Here is a 21,461-nt window from a genome sequence, read left to right as displayed (position 1 = left end):
CCTTGTTTTACAGGCACATTGAGTGCTTGACAAGCATCAACACGTTGCCCAAGGCATCAAATGCGAGTGCCTGCATGCAAATCAACCAAATCGGCACAAAAGCCCCTTGATTTGCACTGCAATTTACTGCAATTTTGCCCAAATGTGCGATTTCTCACATCATACAGCATGTATGAATGCTTAATTGCACAATTACATCAAAAGCCCCAAATTTCGACATCCAATTTCCTGCAAATTGATCCTGATTGTGACCAATGTCACCCAATTTTGCCAATTTTGCTCAAAATTGAGCAATTCGGTTTGCTGATGCTGCTGCAGAAAGGGTGCTGCACGTGTGTTGATGCTGGAAGAGGAAAGAAGACCTGAATCCCTCTTTCGCCTTATCTCTCACTGTGGGGTTGGCGGATTCATTGAGTTCGACACCAAGCAGGAGGCTTGCATGGCCATTGTGAGGCGGGATGGGCACAAGTTCAAGGGGCGCTGCATCAGAATGGACTTCGTTGAGAAGCGGCCCCATGAGAGAGCATCTTTCACGAGCTCTTCTCGTCTGTCCTCGTTGCCGATAGTGAACAAGGGAGTACAGCCAGCTACCTGGTATTGTTCTCGCATCACTCGCTCAGTTGCCGCCGCCTTCGCCTGCGTATCTTACGCCTTGTGGCCAGGCGCCTTTTGCAAGCCTACGACTTCGCCTTGCTGCCTTCGCCGTGTAGCGCTACACGCCTTGTAGCCAGCCGATTAGCGACCAAACGCCTTGGCTTACGTGTCCGCCTGGCTCGCCTTCGCGCTACCAGCCATCCTATGCTGTCGACCGACGGCGCCTTGGCTTACGTGTCCGCATGGAAATGAACGTCGACAACAAGGAAGAGTGGGCCGTGGGTTTCAGCGAGGCAGCCAGCCGGTACCCTCGTTTCACGACCTGCTTCAGCTGCAGCCCCTTCAACACTTAGTCGACCTGCTTCAGCTTCAGCTTCAGCTACACGTTTCTGAAGAAACTCAGCGTCAACCCCTAGTCGACCTGCAGGCTCTGATACCAGTTGAATGGGAGAAGAGAATTAGGGTTAGAGATTCATGTGGGAGACATACACAGAGAAGCAAGGGAGAGAGAGAGAGTTGTGGGGATAAGTCAACTCACCAAGTGTGAGTGTGTGACTCCCCTATCACATGTATATTGCACTAGTACACATAGTGCACTTAGTACATTAAAAGTACTAAGTGTACTATGTACTATAACTTATGGGCTTGTACACACTATCAGGGTGGGCATTATGCCTTTACCCCAACAATGCCCAAATATCATTATGTAAAGGAGTGCCTTCAATGCGCCCATCCCACACCCAGCTGGCGACTCTAGCCCAGGCAAGGCACTCTTCACCATATTTGAAGGGAAGTACTAGAGCTTAAGAAGTGTAATTTTTTCTTCAACCTTCTAGTTAAGGGTGAACCCGAGATGCAACACTAACACCTGAGGCGTGACCTGTCAAAATACGCAACGGGAATGATAACCAAACTTGAGACCACAAGAGCATGTAGTGTGCAAAAAATAGACAGCACAAGAAAGACAGAGAGATAGGCGTGTAAACTCTTCTCTATACACAAGATCCCGAGAAAACTGAATGAATACATAGTGGGGATCATGGGGCCTATTTATATGGCCCCATGGATGCAGTTGGCCAGCGCATGTAGTGCTACCAGCCCTCCACGACTGGGCAAAGCCAGTCGGCCAACAGAAAAAACACCACGACCTCCTCTGATCAAGTCGGCCAGCCTTCAGGAACATACGAGTGCAGTCGGCCAGTATCAGAGGCTCCTGCCAGTCTGTGGCATCCACCCACACCATGGAAAAAATGGGAAAAATACGGGGAGTGAGGAAAAATGATAAAACACCTATACGGGGCGGGCACACCCACAACAGAGGCCCTGGTGTCTGATTAAGATAGGAGATGACTTCTAACACCCCCTCTCAGCTCCTGGTTGTGAAATCAACCCAAGGGAGCTGGAGTGCCGCCTGAGCGTAGCCTGAGGTAGAGACTTCGTGAAGAGGTCCACCGCATTGTCCTCCGTCGAACAATAAAGGAGCAAGATGTCACTAGCCAAGATCTTCTCACGTACAAAGTGATACTGTATCTCTATGTACTTGGTCCGGGCATGGAAGACCAGGTTCCTGTCAGAATACGCAGCGGAGATGTTGACCAGATCTGGGAACACAAGAGCAAAACGCAGTGCAGAAAATCACAGCACAAGAGAGAGAGAGATAGAGGCGTGTAACTCTGCTCTATATACACAAGAAGATCCCTGGTATGATATAAATGGAATGGGGGGCTGGGGGCCATTTTATATGGCCCCATATACCCAGTCGGCCTGTGCTAAAGGCAGCCGATTGGCCCTGAAACTCCACGACCAGCAAATGCAGCCAGTCGGCCAGTTGTGAGCAGTCGGCCATCACATAAATGGAGTCGTGGACCAGTGCCATCAGTTGGCCAGCTACTAGGTCCTCCTGCCATCTCAGGGCTGCCTCCCAAGCCACAGAAAAATGGGGAAAAAAATACGGAGAGTGGGGAAAAATGAGAAAACACCTCATAAGGGCGGGCACACCCACAACAAAGGCCCTAGTGTATAAAAATAGACAGGAGATGACTTCTAACACCCCCTCTCAGCTCCTGGCTGTGAAACCAACCACAGGGAGCTGGGGTGCCGCCTGAGCAAATCCTGAGATAGCGACTTCGTGAAGAGGTCCACCGTACTGTCCTCCGTCGAACAGAACTCTAGCAAGATGTCATCAGCAACGATCTGTTCACGAACAAAGTGCCTCTGGATCACCATGAGTTCCTCCAGTGGAAGCCCAAACCTGCAATGCAACCTCTGCATCCTCACCACCTCACAAGCAGCCCGGTACTCTGCCTCTGTCATCGACAAGGCAAAAGATGACTGCCTCTTACTGCTTCGTAAAACTGCTCCTAGGCCTGAAGTAGATCTCCTCGTGTCCGGATCTCCTCCCCAAACTGAGTCACTCCAACCGTCGAGTCGGACTCCATCAATCAATCCCCCTCCTGTGTAAAAGAGTCCATGATCCTTCGCATGCCACAGAAACCACAGGAAACACAATCCTGCCTCCCAAAGAGTCATCCGCAACCATGAGCTCAACTGCCTCATCAGGAAGCTCCCATCCAATCTGGTGTCCATCAACCAGATCAATGAACCATTCTGCTTCTGAGTCAAAGAGACATCACACTGCTCACAAGGATCAACACCTATTACGGTGCAAAAACAAATTCTGGAAACTGGATGAGGACCACGCAAGGCCTTCTGAAACCTGTCAACCACCCCCTCTGAATCCGGAACCACAAAGCCTGGAGTATGCACCTGCTTCTGCAAGTAATCAACTGCCACCTGCCTGGCTTTCCGAAAGGTCCCCGTGGAAAGAACATCCTCATCTACAGGAGTTTCTTTGTCCCGAATACTACGAGACATCAGAGCATAAGTTACCTGTTCAGTTTCCTCTGACTGATGAACACAAGAACTACCAACATCAGTACTGGAGAGTTCCTGCCAACTGCTGCCATCTACTGGCAAGCTATCCACCATCTGGTCCCGGAAAGCCTGCGCCTGGAGTGTATCCACACTTAAGTGGCCATTACCAGACTGCCACTCATCACAAACCCGAGGACCTGGGAGAGAGTGTTGAAAGCTTGTAAACTCCATTCTCCACTCTGCCTTCCCAAACCACCTGGCCTGTTGCTTTGTCCCGGAGAGCAACAAAATGCTCATCAAACTCCACCCGTACGCCAGTCTTGCAAACCTGATGCACTGACAACAGATGAAAACCAAGTGACGGAACATACAACACCTGGGAGGAATGCTTCCCCCCTCTGCCATCGGGAACTATCTCCATCCTGCCCTCACTGTGAACTGGGATAGTGGATGTATCCCCAGTAAGAATGTGACCAGAAAACCTGCAAAGATCCTGTAAACCGGAACGGGAAGGAGTCATGTGCTTGGAAGCACCACTATCTAGAATCCACTCCCGAGTGTCCGTTGCGGAGAGCCCTCCAATCTCCTCCCTGCCTGAAGAAAATGAAACAGCGGTGTCCACCACCTCCAGATGCACAAAAGCCGGAGTCTTCATGATTGCTGCTGAGGAATCTTCACCCTTCTCGGTCTTCCACTTGGGACATTGCCTCCAATAGTGGCCTTTCTCGCCACAATCATTACAGGTCCTCTCTGCCTTTAGTTTCTCGCGGTAATAAACGGACTTCTTCTCAGATGACTTCTCCGACGAAGCCTTCTCTTTGCTCGTGTTATGGCCTTTCGACCGTTGGCCAGTTAAGGCCTCCGAACCTCCACCCTGAAGAGGGTTCGTGAATCGTTCCTCCTGGTCCAGGACCATGGGCACAAGCTCCTCCCACGTGATGGTGCTGAGCCTGCCACTGGTAATCAAAGACGAGTAAAATGCTGAGTACTGAGAGGGCAAGTGTGACGGCAACGTTATGGCCATGTCCTTTGACGATATCTCCTTCCCAGCCTGAAGAACTTCCTGCTGAAGAGCCTGCAGCTTATTAATATGCTCCCGCATCGTCGCCGACTTTGCAGGGCTCATAACCCGCATCTGTACTTCCAAGGAAATCCTCTTCATGGGCGATACCCTGTTGTAAAGAGAGGCCAAATGCTTCCATATACCTCTGGCCAGCGTCATATGCTTTACATGATTGATTACCTGCGGTGTACAGTTGAGAAAGATAAACGAACGGACCCTGGCGTTGACACGATCCCACATCTGTGTCTGAGCCTCCCGGTTCTTTCGGATCGACGGTAACTCCCCTTCCTCTACTTCCGGCCGTGGACCCCATCAATGACGAAATCAACGAGGTCGTAAGACTCCAGAACAGATTCCATCATAACCTTCCATATGCCGTAGTTGCTCCCGTCCAACTGACGGTCCACCGGGAACGTGGGGAGTGTCGGGATCTTCACATGCCTCTCGGCCATCTCAAACAGATCTGCCATTGCGGGGATGTACTTTGAAAGGGGTGGGTGGGTGGGAACAAAGAAGAACTAACACCTGCAAGTGGCTGTCCAGCAAATCATCCCGCCGTGCTCTTGCTTCTCCTCTTCCCAAACAGTCCCGTACGGTCCACCAATCAGCAACACAGCAGTCCCCCTCTTGCTCACACAAATCCCAAGAACTATCTAGAGCCTAGGCTCTGATACCATGTCAGAATACGCAGCGGAGATGTTGACCAGATCTGGGAACACAAGAGCAAAACGCAGTGCAGAAAATCACAGTAGAGAGAGAGATAGAGGCGTGTAACTCTGCTCTATATACACAAGAAGATCCCTGGTATGATACAAAATGGAATGGGGGGCTGGGGGCCATTTTATACCCAGTCGGCCTGTGCTAAAGGCAGCCGACTGGCCCTGAAACTCCACGACCAGCAAATGCAGCCAGTCGGCCAGTTGTGAGCAGTCGGCCATCACATAAATGGAGTCGTGGACCAGTGCCATCAGTCGGCCAGCTACTGGGTCCTCCTGCCATCTCAGGGCTGCCTCCCAAGCCACAAAAAAATGGGAAAAAATGGGGAAAAAATACGGAGAGTGGGGAAAAATGAGAAAACACCTCATAAGGGCGGACACACCCACAACAAAGGCCCTGGTGTATAAAAATAGACAGGAGATGACTTCTAACAGTTCCGAACCATAGCTATACAACTCTGGTTATTGCACTGGATGACTGTGGGCTCCTTCTATGGAAACCCAATCTCGCCTAGCAGCCTCCGCAACCATACAGCCTCGCAAGCAGCACCACAAGCAGCCCGGTACTCTGCCTCTGTCGAAGATAGGGCAATAGTTGGCTGCCGCTTATTGCTCCAAGAAACTGCTCCCGAGCCAAGGGTAAAACTCCTGAAGTAGATCTCCTCGTGTCTGGATCTCCTCCCCAATCTGAGTCACTCCAACCTTGGAGTCTGACTCCATCCCCTCCTGTGTAAAAGAGTCCTAGATACTTCGTACTCTGCAGATACCGCAAGATCCGCAATCTTGCGTCCCAATGAGACTTCAGTGGTGTCTGCATAAAAGAGCTCAACAACCCCACGGAGAAGCTCAAGTCCAATCTGGTGTTCAACAACCAGATCAATGAACCAACCAACTTCCGGTACTGCGAGGCATCGACTCGCTCACAAGAATCATTAACGGTTAACTTTGTGTTTGGGTCCATCGGCGAAGTAATAGGCTTGCAGTTCTCCATCCCAAAGGCCTCAAGCAACTCATGAACATACCGCTGCTGAGAAACAAAAAACCCCCTCTCGGTCTGCCAGATCTCCAATCCCAAAAAGAAGTGGAGTAAGCCTAAGTCGGTCATCTCAAACTCCTTTGACAAGGCAGCCTTCGTCACACCAATGTGCTCCACATGACCACCGGTGAGAATGAGATCATCCACATAAAGGATGATAATCGTAACCATGCCGCGTTCCCGAAAGAGATACAGGTTAGGATCTGCAACCGATCTTTGAAATCCAGTCCGAACAAAGAAGGAATCAATCTTCTGATTCCAAGCCCTGGGAGCCTGCTTAAGACCATACAAGGCCTTACGTAACCTGTAAACCATCCCTTCTCATCCTGGAACAATAAAGCCTGAGACTGCTCAACATACACCTCCTCCTGCAGGTCACCATTAAGGAACGCAGATTTTACATCCATTTGATACACGGGCCACCTCTGAGAAGAGGCAAGGGCAAGAACGGTCCGAATCGTGGACATCCGTGCTGTCGGTGCAAAGGTATCCTCGTAGTCGATGCCTGGCCGCTGAGCATAACCCTTAGCCACAAGTCTGGCTTTGTGTTTGTCCACCGACCCATCTGACGCATATTTGGTCTTAAAGACCCATTTGACACCAATGACGGACCGTTTCGACGGCCTCGGTACCAACTCCCATGTGTTGTTCTTCTCGATGGCATCAAGTTCCACCTGCATGGCTTTCCTCCAAGTATCCTCTGAGAGGGCTTCCTTGACGGAAGTGGGCTCCTTGTCCCGCATAATACGAGACATCAGAGCATAGTTTACCTGAAGAAGCTCCGCTGTATTGCTTTTGTCTCGGACTCTGTGTGCTCTTCGAGGGCCGTCCTTTGTGGTGCACTCGGAGGGTAACTCCGTGACACCTGACTCCCGAAGGGTGTCCAACAACCACCTGGGTACTCGAACAGATCGTGGAGCCTCCTGCTGTTGCGGGGGCTCTACTCCAGTTTGCGGGCTCAACCTCCTGTGTTGACTAAGGGTGATCAACTGGAGCAATGGTCTGGGAATCATCATCAGACTCCTCTGGATCCCCAAGAAGTGGCGGCTCGTCGACAGTGGATACTGGAACATGCTCATCAAAGACCACATCCCGGCTGACAACAATCTCATTCCTGTCTGGATCATACAATCTGTATCCCTTGGAAAGAGAATTATACCCCACAAATATAAGCTTGCGGGACTTGGAGTCAAGCTTCCCCCTCTGCTTCTTTGGAATATGTACATACGCATCACTCCCAAAAGCACGAAAGTGCGGACATCAGGTTTCCTGCCAAAGTATGCCTCAAACGGAGTCATATTAGGTACTGAAGTCGTTGGAGACCGGTTGAGGGTATGGACAACCGTTGCCACGGCCTCTCCCCAAAGTGGACGAGGAAGATCACGATGCTCTAGCATGGTCCTTGCCATCTCCACCACAGTCCTATTTTTGCCTTCTACAACCCCATTCTCTGAAGGCGATCCGGTATTGGCCAGTTCCCTCTTGATGCCATGGTCTGCACAAAATCTGAGAAATACAATCGAGGAGAATTCACCTCCTTTGTCAGCCCTGAGAGTCTTTACCTGCAACCCAGACTCTTTCTCCACCATCATGTGCCAATCCTTGAACCGTGCAAAAGCTTGGTCCTTCTGTGAAAGAAAGTAGACCCACGTGAATCTGGTACAATCATCAACAAGCAACATGAAATAGAGAGATCCTCCCAATGATGGTATCTGCTGAGGTCCACACAAGTCAGTGTGAATCAACTCCAACGGTTTCGAAGCCCGCCTGGAAGCCTGCTTCGGACAGGATTCCCTATGCTGCTTACCACGTATGCAAGAGCTGCAACGTCCTTGCCTACTGCCAACATCTGGCAAGCCAACCACCATCTGGTCTCAGAAAGCTCGCCGCAATGCATCCACATTTAAGTGGCCAAAACGAAAGTGCCACAAATCTCCGACCTGAGAACCTGTCAACGAGGAGAGTGCAGAGAGCTTATAGATACCATTCTCCACACCGTCTTCCCAAACAACCTGGCCAGTCTCATGGTCCCGTAGAGCAACTGAATGCTCCTCAAATTCCACCCGAAAGCCAGTCTTGCATACTTCATGCACTGACAGAAGATGAAAACCCAGAGCAGGGACATAAAGAACACGGGAAGCATGCTTGCCCCCCTTGCCATCGGGAATAATCTCCATCCGTCCCTCACTGTGTATCGGAATAGTGGAGTTGTCGCCGATAAAAATGCGACCTGACTGCCGTTTGAGATCCAAAAAGAAGTCATGGGACAGAGTCATGTGCCTGGAAGCACCACTGTCAAGAATCCATTCTCGGGTATCCTTCGCGGTGAAGCCAACTTCCTCCTCGCTCGAAGATGATGAAGCATCGGAGTCCATCATCTCTAAGTGCACAAATGCAAGAGTCTTTGCAGCTGAGGCTGAAGAATCAGCACTCTTTCCAGTCCACTTAGGACACTTCCTCCAATAGTGGCCTTTCTCGCCACAATCATTGTAGGATCGTTCGGCCTTCATCTTCTCTTGTTCTGAGTCGGGCTTCTTCTCAGAAGACTTCTCCGGTGAAGCCTTCCCTTTGCCCTTGGTGTTACTCCGGCCTTTCGACCGTTGACCAGTTAAGGCCTCTGAACCTCTGCAGTGAGGAGGGTTCGTGAAACGTTCCTCCTGGTCCAAGACCATTGGCACAAGCTCCTCCCAGGTAATGGTGCTGAGCCTGCCACCACTCGTAATTAAAGAGGAGTAGAAAGCAGAATACTGCGCAGGCAAGTGGGCCAGCAAAGTAATGGCCATGTCTTCAGATGATATCTCCTTCCCAGCCTGGAGGACTTCCTCCTGAAGAGCCTGCAGCTTGTTAATGTGTTCCTACATCATCGATGACTTTGTAGGGTTCATAACCCGCATCCGCACTTCCAAGGAGATCCTCTTCATGGGTGATACCCTGTTATAAAGAGAAGCCAAGTGCTGCCATATGCCTCTGGCCAGCGTCATGTGCTTTACGTGATTGATTACTTGTGGTGTGCAATTGAGGAAAATAAATGACCAGACCCTGGCGTTGACACGATCCCACATCTGTGCCTGTGCCTCTCGGTCCTTCTTCATCGACAGTAACTCCCCTTCCTCTGCTTCCGGCCGTGGAACCCCGATGACGATAAAATCAGCAAGGTCATATGACTCCAGCACAAACTCCATCATAACCTTCTAGATGCCGTAATTGTTCCCGTCCAAATGACGGTCCACAGGGAACGTGGGGAGAGTCGGGATCTTCACATGCCTCTCAGCCATCTCTAACAAATCTGCCATCGCGGAGATGTAACTGAAAAAGGGTAGGTGGGTGGGAAAAAAAAACCTTAAACCTGCAAGTGGCTATCCAGTACCTTAGCCCGCCTTCCTCTTGCAACTTCTCTTCCCGAACAGTCCAAACAGTCCACCAATCAGCAACGTAACTATCCCCCTCTTGCTCAGAAAACTCCCAAGATCTATCAAGAGCCTAGGGCTTTGATACCATGTCAAAATACGCAGCGGGAATGATAACCAAACTTGAGACCACAAGAGCAAGTAGAGTGCAAAAAATAGACAGCATAAGAAAGACAGAGAGATAGGCGTGTAAACTCTTCTCTATACACAAGATCCCGAGAAAACTGAATGAATACATAGTGGGGATCATGGGGCCTATTTATATGGCCCCATGGATGCAGTCGGTCAGCGCATGTAGTGCCACCAGTCCTCCACGATTGGGCAAAGCCAGTCGGCCAACAGAAAAAACACCACGACCTCCTCTGATCAAGTCGGCCAGCCTTCAGGAACATATGAGTGCAGTCGGCCAGTATCAGAGGCTCCTGCTAGTCTGTGGCATCCACCCACATCATGGAAAAATTTGAAAAAATTGGGAAAAAATACGAGGAGTGAGGAAAAATGATAAAACACCTATACGGGGCGGGCACACCCACAACAGAGGCCCTGGTGTCTGATTAGGACAGGAGATGACTTCTAACATGACCATCTAACGGTATATTTGGACCTTAAAAGATTAATATTAATGTTTTGAAAATCCAATCTATGTGCATATAGATAATCAGGATTTGCATAAGAAAAAAAAATTGCTAAGATTTAAATATTGAAATTAAAATATATAAGTTAGCAAAACTTGCCCGAGTGGCTCAACTCATCACGACCCACCCTAGCCAAGAGGTCGTGGGTTCGAGCCCTAACACCATAGGGTTGTGTGTGTGAGTAGTGTAGCTTCTAGCTTGGGTACATCCCCGCGAAAGGGGGCTAAATGTGTGTGTGTGTGTGTGTGTGTGTGTGTGTGTGTGTACCTAGATGAATCCAAGAACATGCCCAAATTCACCTTTTAGGAATGTGCATGTTATATACTCATGGTAGTCAACCCACAAGACTATATAACTATCAACTCCATTATGAATAGTATGGACTAGATACTACGACATCCCCACTAACGTCATCAATGCCCAAAAGTGGGTGTAGAACTCTATATCAAGAACACACACACTCCACACACACACACACATAAGAGCATAGTAGTTGATAGGGCAAATGCACTGCTAAAGATAGGAAGAATAAGCACAATATCAACTGGCCGCAACTCGGACGAAAACTTCACATTGTGAAATATGCATGTTCGCTAATACGGCTGAATTATATATCTAGATGAATCCAAGAACATGCCCAAATTCACCTTTTAGGAACGTGCATGTTATATACTCATCCTAGTCAACCCACAAGACTGTATAACTATCAACTTCATTATGCATAGTATGGACTAGATACTACGACATCCCCACTAACGTCATCAGTGCCCAATAGTGGGTGTAGAACTTTGTATCAAGATATGCTCTCACACATGCACTCCACACACACACACACACACACACACACACACATAAGAGCATATATTAACACAAAGCCGTTCGTACTAAGTTTCTGTCAAACCTCCGGAGATGCAGGGCAGACTCAGCCATAATGAAGCCTAGCACTAAGGGAAGTAGCAAATAGAAAGAATTAGTACAACAAAAAAGTAGTTGATAGGGCAAATGCACCGCTAAAAACTGTCCACAACTCGGACGAAAACTTCAACATGCCCAAATTCACCTTTCAGGAACGTGCATGTTATATACTCCTGGTAGTCAACCCACAAGACTATATAACTATCAACTCCATTATGCATAGTATGGACTAGATACTATGACATCCCCACTAACGTCATCAGGACCCAATAGTGGGTGTAGAACTTTGTATCAAGATATGCTCTCACACACACACTCCACACACACACACACACATAACAGCATATATTCACACAAAGCCCTTCGTACTGAGTTTCTCTCATGTATATGTATGTATGTCTCTCTCTCTCTCTCTCTCTCTCTCTCTCTATACATACATATATACATACATATGTATGTATGTATGTATGTATGTTATACATACATATATATATGTACATATGTACATATATGTACATATGTACATATATGTACATATGTACATATATATATATATATGTATGTATGTATCAAGAGGATAACAAGTGTACTTGCACCATACTTGCCAGCAATGGGAATGAGGACGTGGAACGGGGGTTCTTGGGAAAACAAGAACGGTCTAGGAAGGGTAGTGGAAACGAGGAGAAACAGCAAGGGGAAATAGCATATCCACTGGAACATCGTGTTTTTATATATGAACCATGCATTTTTTCCCCTTAAAGTGTCACCAATTGGCCGACCATTTGGTCCATCTCCAGTTTTGTGTCTCGTTCACTTGAGGCCAGGCCGGTGTCTCATGTGAAGAGGCCAATAATTTTGCTTAGCATGGACGGGAGCCAGACTGGTGCCACCCGTGTGTTAGCAAGATGGTGTCGTAAGAACGGGAGCCAGACTGGTGCCACCCGTGTATAACTTGGACTGTGTTCTATCCATGGGATTGTCACGCCATGGGAGGGCCATGGCAGGGCCAGTATTTGTGCCGTGTCTTACCTATGGGACTGTCACTCCATAGGGAGGTTCGTGCTTGGAACTGTGTTTTACCTATGGGACTGTCACTCCATAGGAAGACCAGGATTTATGCTTTACGTCGTGCCATTTTTGTGCCCGACAGATATTTTGTACTTGTTCCATGAACGGGAGATATATCCATGATACTATTTGCACATGCACTCATATTTTGCATGTTTGAAACTGTTTTCGCATCACTTGTATTTTTGTGTTTGCCTGCTTGACGTGCCACTTAATGAGCGGGGACACCTGCCAGTGAGTCGTGAAGTTTGCTCTGTCTTCTGACGAGTTTTGTTGCGTGTGAACAGGTGGTAAGTATATTGCACTTGTTGGTTTAATAGTTTTATTTCTAACCTTTCATTTTATAAGGTTGTATGTTCACATTCACTTAAAAGCGGGCACCCACATATGGGCCAAGGTGGGGAGCTACACTTAACCTTTTGTGTGTGTGGGGGTGGGTGCATGGTCACCTACCCACACCACCATGAAGCTGGCCGCCCCCATGCAAACGTGGGGAGCCGGCCAGCTGTGGTCGTTTACTCCTCTCCAACCTTTACAAAAGGAAGCACCACCCCAAGAAGAAGACACGGCTGGCGACTATCTCCTCTGGGTTTCCTCTTGCAGACGGCTGCGTGTCCTCTCATCAGGCTGCACTTCTGCTCTCAGGCGGCTGCACATCAGGCTGCGCCTGTCTACTGCAGGCGATTGGGCGCCTCCATCTCCTCTCCTACAGCCAGGCGGCTGTGCACTGCAGCCAGACGGCTGCTGTACCTACAGCTGGTGGCTGCGCAGGCTTTCCATCTCCAGCACGTGCTCCATCTCCAACAGGTTTTCCATCTCCAACAGGCTGCAGCCGGGAGTCCCTTCTCCTCCTCCAGCAGACGGTTGCCTCTTCTCCACTGCAGCCAGGCGACCATACAGGCTGCTCTTCCACGCCTCTTTAGGCTGAGCCACCTTCTCCACTCTGCATAGCGGCTGCTCCATCTCCTGCAGCCAGGCAGTTGTCTCCTCTCCTCTACAGGTTGTTACACCTCCTATCCATAGACGGCTACCGGTGGCTTTGCACCTTCTTCAGGTGGCTACACCTTCAACACAAGCACCTCCTCCTTCTCTTCGACAGGCTGCTGCACCCTGGTGTCTACTTCTAGTAGCTGCACACAAACACCTCGGGTATTTGTCTTCCATCCGTGAGCTACAAGTAAGTGAATTCAGATTTAAGTAAAGAACTTTGTTGTAAATCTGATAAAGGATTCTCTCTACGGCTAACACCCGTTTGGTGCCGGGTAGTCCAAGCTTTTGGAGAACCACGGTCCAAAGGTGCCGAGATCGGGAGAGCCACGCGTTAGTACAAGAGCGCCTGTTTGTGTGTGATCTTGGAACACCAGTGGGGCGCTCTCCACGGAGTCCAGTGAAGGCACAGGACCGTTGAGACTGGACCACTCAAGTGGTCGCTCTCCTTCGAACATCTACTTCGAGCCTTTTGTTTGGTACTGTATTCATTTGTACATGGACATCATCTGGTTCATTGAACCCATGGAGCATTGTATTTGTTAAATACTCCCAATAATATCTCATATATTGAGGGGGGGGGGTCGGCCCGTTCCGGCCCGAGTGCTGGTGTCCATCTATTTCATTTCAATTTTCAGTTGTTATTAAGTTGTCCATTTCAAATTGTGATATTAAGTTGTGCTATTACGCGTGTGGGTGTCCAACGGAGTCTATTCCCACTTGACGGGATCGGTTTCATTGGTATCAAAGCACGGTAGTTTCCCTCTTCTTAGTGGGGAAACGAACCTGTGTATTGGACACCCCGCTTCTAGCACACTTAACACAATGGACAGCCAAGGCAACCCTTTGGAAGTGCCTAATTCAAGGGTCCCATCAAGTGCCTCGCGTGGTTCTGATGCTCTACGAGGAAGGCCCAAGCCCCTTGAAAGGGTAAATGATAGTGATTCAAAGGGACAACTGTCTCGAGGAAAGACAGTCATGCTAGAAGAAGAGCCTGATGCAATGAGGGCTGAAATGGAGCATATGAGAAAGCTTTTGCAGGCACAAGAGCAAGAGCTGAAATTTTTGCATGAAGATCCCCATGTGCAAAGTGCCATTGAAGCAAGGAAAGCTGATGCAATGGTAGATGTGACTTTTGAGTCCATGGCACGGGAAGTGGGCAAGAAGCCAAGGGAGTTGGCACTTTCTTACCTCCTCCGCAAAGGTGACATCAAAGAGGGGGAAGACGGAGAGTTGAAATTCAGAAATCCACCTCGCTTGAAGCATGGAGATCCCGCATCTCAAAGGTTGAGGTCTTTTATGCAAAAGGAAGAGGTGACAGTCACCTCTCGTCATGCATCTTCTCCACAAGGGACAAAGCCTGACAGGTATATGTATGCTAGTGCTCATAGAGGACATGAAGGTCACATGCATTCAAGACATGTATCCCATGGTAGAGGTGACAGGTCTGCCACTAAAAGAGCTTTGCCTTCTGAGTTGTCTCATGGAGAGACATTGCCTTATGCAGGAAAGTCACATGCATCCGATTCTCAAGTTCGTGGAGCACATGCCACCGTGCTGCATGAAACTTCTATGATGGCCCATGAAGCCCATGCAGATAGGGCTGCCCCGTTGAATAAGGGGAAAAGAAAAAGAGAGGACCATGAGCCTCATGCCAGAAAGCTCAAGGAATTTAAAGCAGGTGACAAGTCTGTTAAGTTTGATGTTTTTCATGGAGAGCATGATGCTTCCAAAGTGTTATCATTTGTTGCATAGTTTGACATTGCTTTTAGCGATGAGGATTTCACTGAGATGTCTAAAGTACGCCATGCTAGCATGTTTTTGAAAGGGACCGTTGCTCATTGGTGGATCACTGAAAAGATCACCAAAGACCCCATTTGCACCTGGAAGGAATTTAAGGACAAATTCTATGCTCAGTTTTTGCCACCAAATGCGGAGCAAACTCTCACCCAAAAGTGGGATAGATTTGAGCAAAGAGATAATGAAAGTGTGCAACAGTATGTCAACAAGTTTTGGAAAGTGTTGCTGGAGGTAACTCCTTTTATGCAAATCACTAAGGATGAAAGAAAGAGGAAGTTTCGCTCTGGATTGCAACCAGCTTATCGTTCGGGCATTGAATTGCACCCGAAACATACTTTGCAACAGCTCACAGCTTCTGCTCTTGCTACGGAGCAATTGATGCTGAAAATTAAGCAAGATCAAGGCGGTTCAAAGGGGAAAGACAAGGCTGTCCCAAATCTGCAAAAAGGTGGACAGCCACCTAAAAAGAACTTTCAGGAGACCCACAAGGGAGGTAGAGCTGAAAATACCTCATCTAAAGATCAAGGCCCAAAGAAGAACAAATTTGGCTTGACCCCGGAGCAAAGAGAGCAATATGCCAAGGAGGGAAAATGTTTTTCTTGTGGCAACAAAGAGCACATGTTTCGACAATGCCCTGACCGCAAACCAAAGCACGAGAACAAGCAGACCAAGGCTAATGTACATGCAGTTTCCGATGTGCAGGGAAACACTGAACATGATGCAAAAGAGCGGATGGTATGCAAGGCTTGGGGTCAAATCAAGGATCAGCCCGCCTTATTCATGTTTGATGACTGTGCAACCGATAACTTCATCTCCATACAAACGGCAGCTGCATTGGGTATTGAGGTTGAGAACATGGGAACTCAGATTGAAGCCGAAGCTGCTTTTGTTGGTAAAGAGGTGCAGGTTACCCCACTGATAGGGAAGTTGCGCATACATATCCAGGGCTACCTTGATAATAAATGGATGTGATGTATAATTGGGCAAGCCTGGCATCATAGGCTTGAGCCCCGCAAAGAATACAAGACCAACATGATTTCATTTATGCATAAAGGCTGCATGCATTCCATTGATGCTGGCAAAGATGGGGATTCCATCCCACTTATATCTCACATCCAAATTAATAAAGCAATGAAAAAGAGTCTTTCTGCGTACTTGGTTTTTGTTCGTGATAGCATTATACCAAGTCATCAAAATGTGGATGCTATGACTAATGATAGGCTGAATTTTCTTCATGCATTCAACGACTGTTTTGCTGATGCATTGCCAGGTGAATTACCTCCCCAAAGGCCCGAAGATCATCGCATAGATCTTGTGCCAGGTAGTTCTCCACCTAACAAACCCGCATACTAAGTGAGTGCTGCACAACAAGAAGAGATCATGAAGCAGGTAAATGAGTTTTTAGAGAAAGGTTTGGTTCAGCCCAGTTCCTCACCTTGCTTCTTGTTCAAAAGAAGGACGGATCATTCCGCATGTGTGTGGACTATAGAGCTTTAGACAAGCTTACCATCAAGAACAGATTCGCGTATTGATGACATTTTGGATAAGCTTGATGGTTCGGCTTGTTTCAGCCGACTTGATTTAAAGAGTGGTTATCACCAAATACGAGTGGTGCCACAAGATGTCCATAAAACTGCATTCAAGACAGCCTTTGGATTATATGAATTTTTGGTAATGCCCTTTGTTCTCACAAATGCTCCTGCTACGTTTAATCGTATGATGGATAAGATATTCCGACCCCATCGCAAATTCACAGGAGTATTCTTTGATGATATCTTGGTTTTCTCCAAGAATGAGCAAGAACACAGAACTCATTTGGTCACAGTGTTTAAAGAGTTGCGGAAGCATAAACTTTTCATTAATGCCAAGAAAAGTGAGTTCTTCCTTTCAGAGATACATTATCTGGGTCACATTGTATCCAAAGATGGAGTAACAATGGATCCTGCAAAGATAGAGACCATTCGGAATTGGCCAGAATCGCAAAACGTACATCAAGTACGTAGTTTTCTAGGATTATGTTCATATTACAGGCGTTTCATAAGGCATTTTGCTATGATAGCCACCCCTTTACATGATCTCACAAAGAAGAAAACCACTTTCAAATGGACTTCAAAAGAACAAGATGCTTTCTTGCAGCTCAAGCATGCTATCATATGTGGACCCGTATTGATTGTTCCTGACTTGCAAAAATCATTCGTGGTAGAATGTGGGCGATTGTATAGGAGCTGTCCTAAATCAAGAAGGGCATGTAGTTGCATACGAGAGCCGTCATTTGCATGATGCTGAGCATAATATATATATCTATGAGAAAGAGCTCTTGGCTGTAATTCATGCCTTAAAGATATGCAAACATTATCTTCTTGGAGCTGAATTTGTAGTCAAGACAGATCATCAAAGCTTGAGATACTTTCTATCTCAAACAAAGCTTTCGGAGAAGCAGATGAGAATGGCAAACTTTCTTTCCATGTTTCATTTTCAGATTGTGCATACTCCAGGAAAGAAAAATGTGGTAGCAGATGCATTATCCAAGAGACCTTACGTAGCTGCAGTCTCAGTGGCCTCTCATGGGGACTTATTTGCTATGCGTGATTTGTATCATTTGGATGCTGATTTTTGCCATATATGGACTGATTCGATGACTGGTCATTCACATGCCTCTTATGTTATCAACGAGGGTTATCTTATGAAGGATAATCGCCTATGTGTGCTGAAGGATTTGCGTCCAAAGGTTATGGAGGAATGTCACGCCCCACCTTATGCTGGTCATAGAGGTATCATGCCTACTACACACGACTGAGAGATATTTCTTTTGGCCAAGCATGTGTAAAGACATTGAGGCTTATGTACGTGCATGTATTACTTGCCAAAAGGTGAAATTTGACAGACAAAAACCTCCAGGTTTGCTTCAGCCATTGCCTATTCCCTCGCAACCTTGGGAAAGTATTACTATGGATTTTATTATGGACTTGCCTAGATCCCAGCATGGGAATGATGCTATTTGGACCATTGTGGACAGGTTTAGCAAGCAAGCTCATTTCTTGCCCGTCAAGAAAACCATTAAAGTTGATCATATGGTAAAGCTTTTTCTTGCTAATATCTTCAAGCATCATGGTATGCCTAAATCCATTGTTGGGGGTAGAGATCCCAGGACTATGAGCCTCTTTTGGAGGGCTTTATTTGATAACATGGGTACTAAACTTGAGTTTTCATCAGCTTATCATCCCCAAACGGATGGCCAAAGTGAAGTTGCAAATTCAGCCGGGTTGGATTTATTGAAGTGTTATGTGGCAGATCAAAAGACTGCATGGGAGAAGTATCTTCCACTTGTTGAGTTTGCCTACAATAATACGATCCATGCCTCCACGGGAAAGGCTCCGTTTGAGATTATTCATGGCAGAGTGGTATTGCCACCCATCCTTCGTACAAAGGATGAGATTTTTGCCAGGGGGATGTCACCAATTGGCCGACCATTTGGTCCATCTCCAGTTTTGTGTCTCGTTCACTTGAGGCCACGCCGGTGTCTCATGTGAAGAGGCCAGTAATTTTACTTAACATGGACGGGAGCCAGACTGGTGCCACCCGTGTGTTAGCAAGATGGTGTCATAAGGACGGGAGCTAGACTGGTGCCACCCGTGTATGACCTGGACTGTGTTCTATCCATGGGATTGTCACGCCATGGCAGGGCCAGTATTTGTGCCGTGTCTTACCTATGGGACTGTCACTCCATAGGGAGGCTCGTGCCTGGAACTGTGTTTTACCTATGGGACTGTCACTCCATAGGAAGACCAGGATTTATGCTTTACGTCGTGCCATTTTTGTGCCCGACAGATATTTTGTACTTGTTCCATGAACGGGAGATATGTCCATGATACTATTTGCACATGCACTCATATTTTGCATGTTTGAAACTGTTTTCGCATGACTTGTATTTTTGTGTTTGCCTGCTTGACGTGCCACTTACTGAGCGGGGACGCCTGCCAGTGAGTCGTGAAGTTTGCTCTGTCTTCTGACGAGTTTTGTTGCGTGTGAACAGGTGGTAAGTATATTGCACTTGTTGGTTTAATAGTTTTATTTCTAACCTTTCATTTTATAAGGTTGTATGTTCACATTCACTTAAAAGTGGGCACCCACATATGGGCCAAGGTGGGGAGCCACACTTAACCTTTTGTGTGTGTGGGGGTGGGTGCATGGTCACCTACCCACACCACCATGAAGCTGGCCGCCCCCATGCAAACGTGGGGAGCCGGCCAGCTGTGGTCGTTTACTCCTCTCCAACCTTTACAAAAGGAAGCACCACCCCAAGAAGAAGACACGGCTGGCGATTATCTCCTCTGGGTTTCCTCTTGCAGACGGCTGCGTGTCCTCTCATCAGGCTGCGCTTCTGCTCTCAGGCGGCTGCACATCAGGCTGCGCCTGTCTACTGCAGGCGATTGGGCGCCTCCATCTCCTCTCCTACAGCCAGGCGACTGTGCACTGCAGCCAGACGGCTGCTGTACCTACAGCTGGTGGCTGCGCAGGCTTTCCATCTCCAGCACGTGCTCCATCTCCAACAGGTTTTCAATCTCCAGCGGGCTGCAGCCGGGTGTTCCCTTCTCCTCCTCCAGCAGACGGCTGCCTCTTCTCCACTGCAGCCAGGCGACCATACAGGCTGCTCTTCCACGCCTCTTTAGGCTGAGCCACCTTCTCCACTCTGCATAGCGGCTGCTCCATCTCCTGCAGCCAGGCGGTTGTCTCCTCTCCTCTACAGGTTGTTACACCTCCTATCCATAGACGGCTACCGGTGGCTTTGCACCTTCTTCAGGTGGCTACACCTTCAACACAAGTACATGTAGAGAATCAGAATTCGCAAAAATAAAATGAATATTCCTAGAGAGTTACTAAGATTTTAACAATGAAATGGAAAGATATGAGGTGTTTTTGCACACTAAAAGATATTGACATTAATTATGAAAACCCAACCTATGTACATGTATTCACAAAAACAAGATGAAATTTCCTAGAGAGTTGCTAAGATTCTAAGATTTAATATTGAAACATATAAAGAGGAAGTGTATTTGCACCCTAAAAAACAATGAAATTAATCATTAAAGAATCCAGCTTATGTAAAGTATCAAAATTTGCAAAAATAAGATCAAATTTCCTTGAGAGTTGTTAAGATTCAAATATTGAAATTAAAAGATAAAAATACGATAAAAGGTGTACTTGCACTTCAAAAGACATTGAAACTAATCTTGAAAAAATCTACACTATGTGCATGTAGGGAATCAGAATTTGAAGATGAAATTTCCTGAAAGTTGCTAAATTTTAAACATAGAAATCAAAAGATATAAACAAGAAAAAATATCAGACCTGGATGCATGGGTGCCCTTCAACTGGAAGTATTCAGCATGCTGGCCAAAATCCTCATTGGAGATGGAAGAGCCAGGGTCTCCCTCAACATGCAGGTGGAGGGGGTGCTCTACAAAGGTGGGCCCATTGGACGATGCGCCAACATGGCTGCCGTCACCACAGGCATCCACCAGCACTCCATTGAGGGCTCTGATGAATCGCTCAGCTTGAACCAAAGCAGTACAACCCCTTTCCACCATGCTGCAAGGGTTCACCTGCTGCCGCCATGGCTGCCACCAGGCACAAACACAGGACCACCATGTCCAACATCCATGATGATGATGAAGAAGAAGATGAGGCACCATGTTGATTTGCTTTCAGCTGCTCTCACAGACTATGCGGACTTACATACAAGATCTGCCTTAGTAGTATGCGTGTCCCTGTTAGTGGATGTACATGCAAAGATCGTCTTTGCTTTCACAAATTGTATACTGGGCAATCTTGTCTGACCATCCCGCATCATGTGTGAAAGTAAGAGTGGATTCAGATGCCCCAGTCTTGTCCCTGTCTTGATGTTGAATAGCCCTGTGGAAGACAAAACAGAAAGTAAAAAATATGGTCTCCAGTTGTGCTTTATTAATCTGACAGCAAGATGCCAAAAAAATAAATAGCAGGTTTACACACTAATGCCATGAATCTCAAAACAACTCCATAAAAATAAGGTGGGCAGGGAAATGGATGGGGGAGACTCCAACATAAAAATAGGGTTAGTTAAGAAGGCTTACTTTGCTACAGGCCACTCAATTTATAGTGCTTGGGTTAATACGATACACTACCATGAAGCGTAAAACACCAAATAAAAAGGCAAATAGGTGCACAAGAAGAAAAATTGCATCATTATAGGTAAATTCACTGTAACATGCGGAAGTACTGCCTATATTAAGAACTGTGCAAAACGCAAAGATGAACAATGTTTTCTGTATACATGTATCAAGATGTACATAGATCCTAGCCAATCATGGCCTCCAAAAGGAATCT

At 47.3% G+C, this 21,461-nt stretch overlaps 1 protein-coding gene across 6 annotated transcripts in view; it reads right to left on the bottom strand.

The window, feature by feature from the left end:
* LOC147614643 (serine carboxypeptidase 3-like) overlaps positions 1-21,005 on the bottom strand; it is a 31,993-nt gene extending 10,988 nt beyond the window's left edge. For 5 of the 6 annotated variants that reach the window (XR_015262936.1, XR_015262935.1, XR_015262937.1 and 2 more), the window contains exon 1: positions 20,445-21,005. Coding sequence is in view for 1 of the 6 variants with exons in the window: in XM_086779914.1 (XP_086636040.1) it covers positions 20,445-20,788 (344 nt within the window). In the remaining 5 variants the exon portion in view is untranslated. The remainder of the gene's footprint in view (positions 1-20,444) is intronic. The other variant, XR_015262939.1, reaches the window with a different exon arrangement.
* Between the last annotated feature and the right edge of the window lie 456 nt (positions 21,006-21,461).

This window comes from Cibotium barometz, chromosome 41 (genome assembly GCF_041138505.1).
Source record: "Cibotium barometz isolate CiBa-2024 chromosome 41, ASM4113850v1, whole genome shotgun sequence".
Taxonomy (NCBI): domain Eukaryota; kingdom Viridiplantae; phylum Streptophyta; class Polypodiopsida; order Cyatheales; family Cibotiaceae; genus Cibotium; species Cibotium barometz.
Note: the sequence above shows the minus strand (reverse complement) of the source record. Positions and strands in the feature narration are given on the sequence as shown.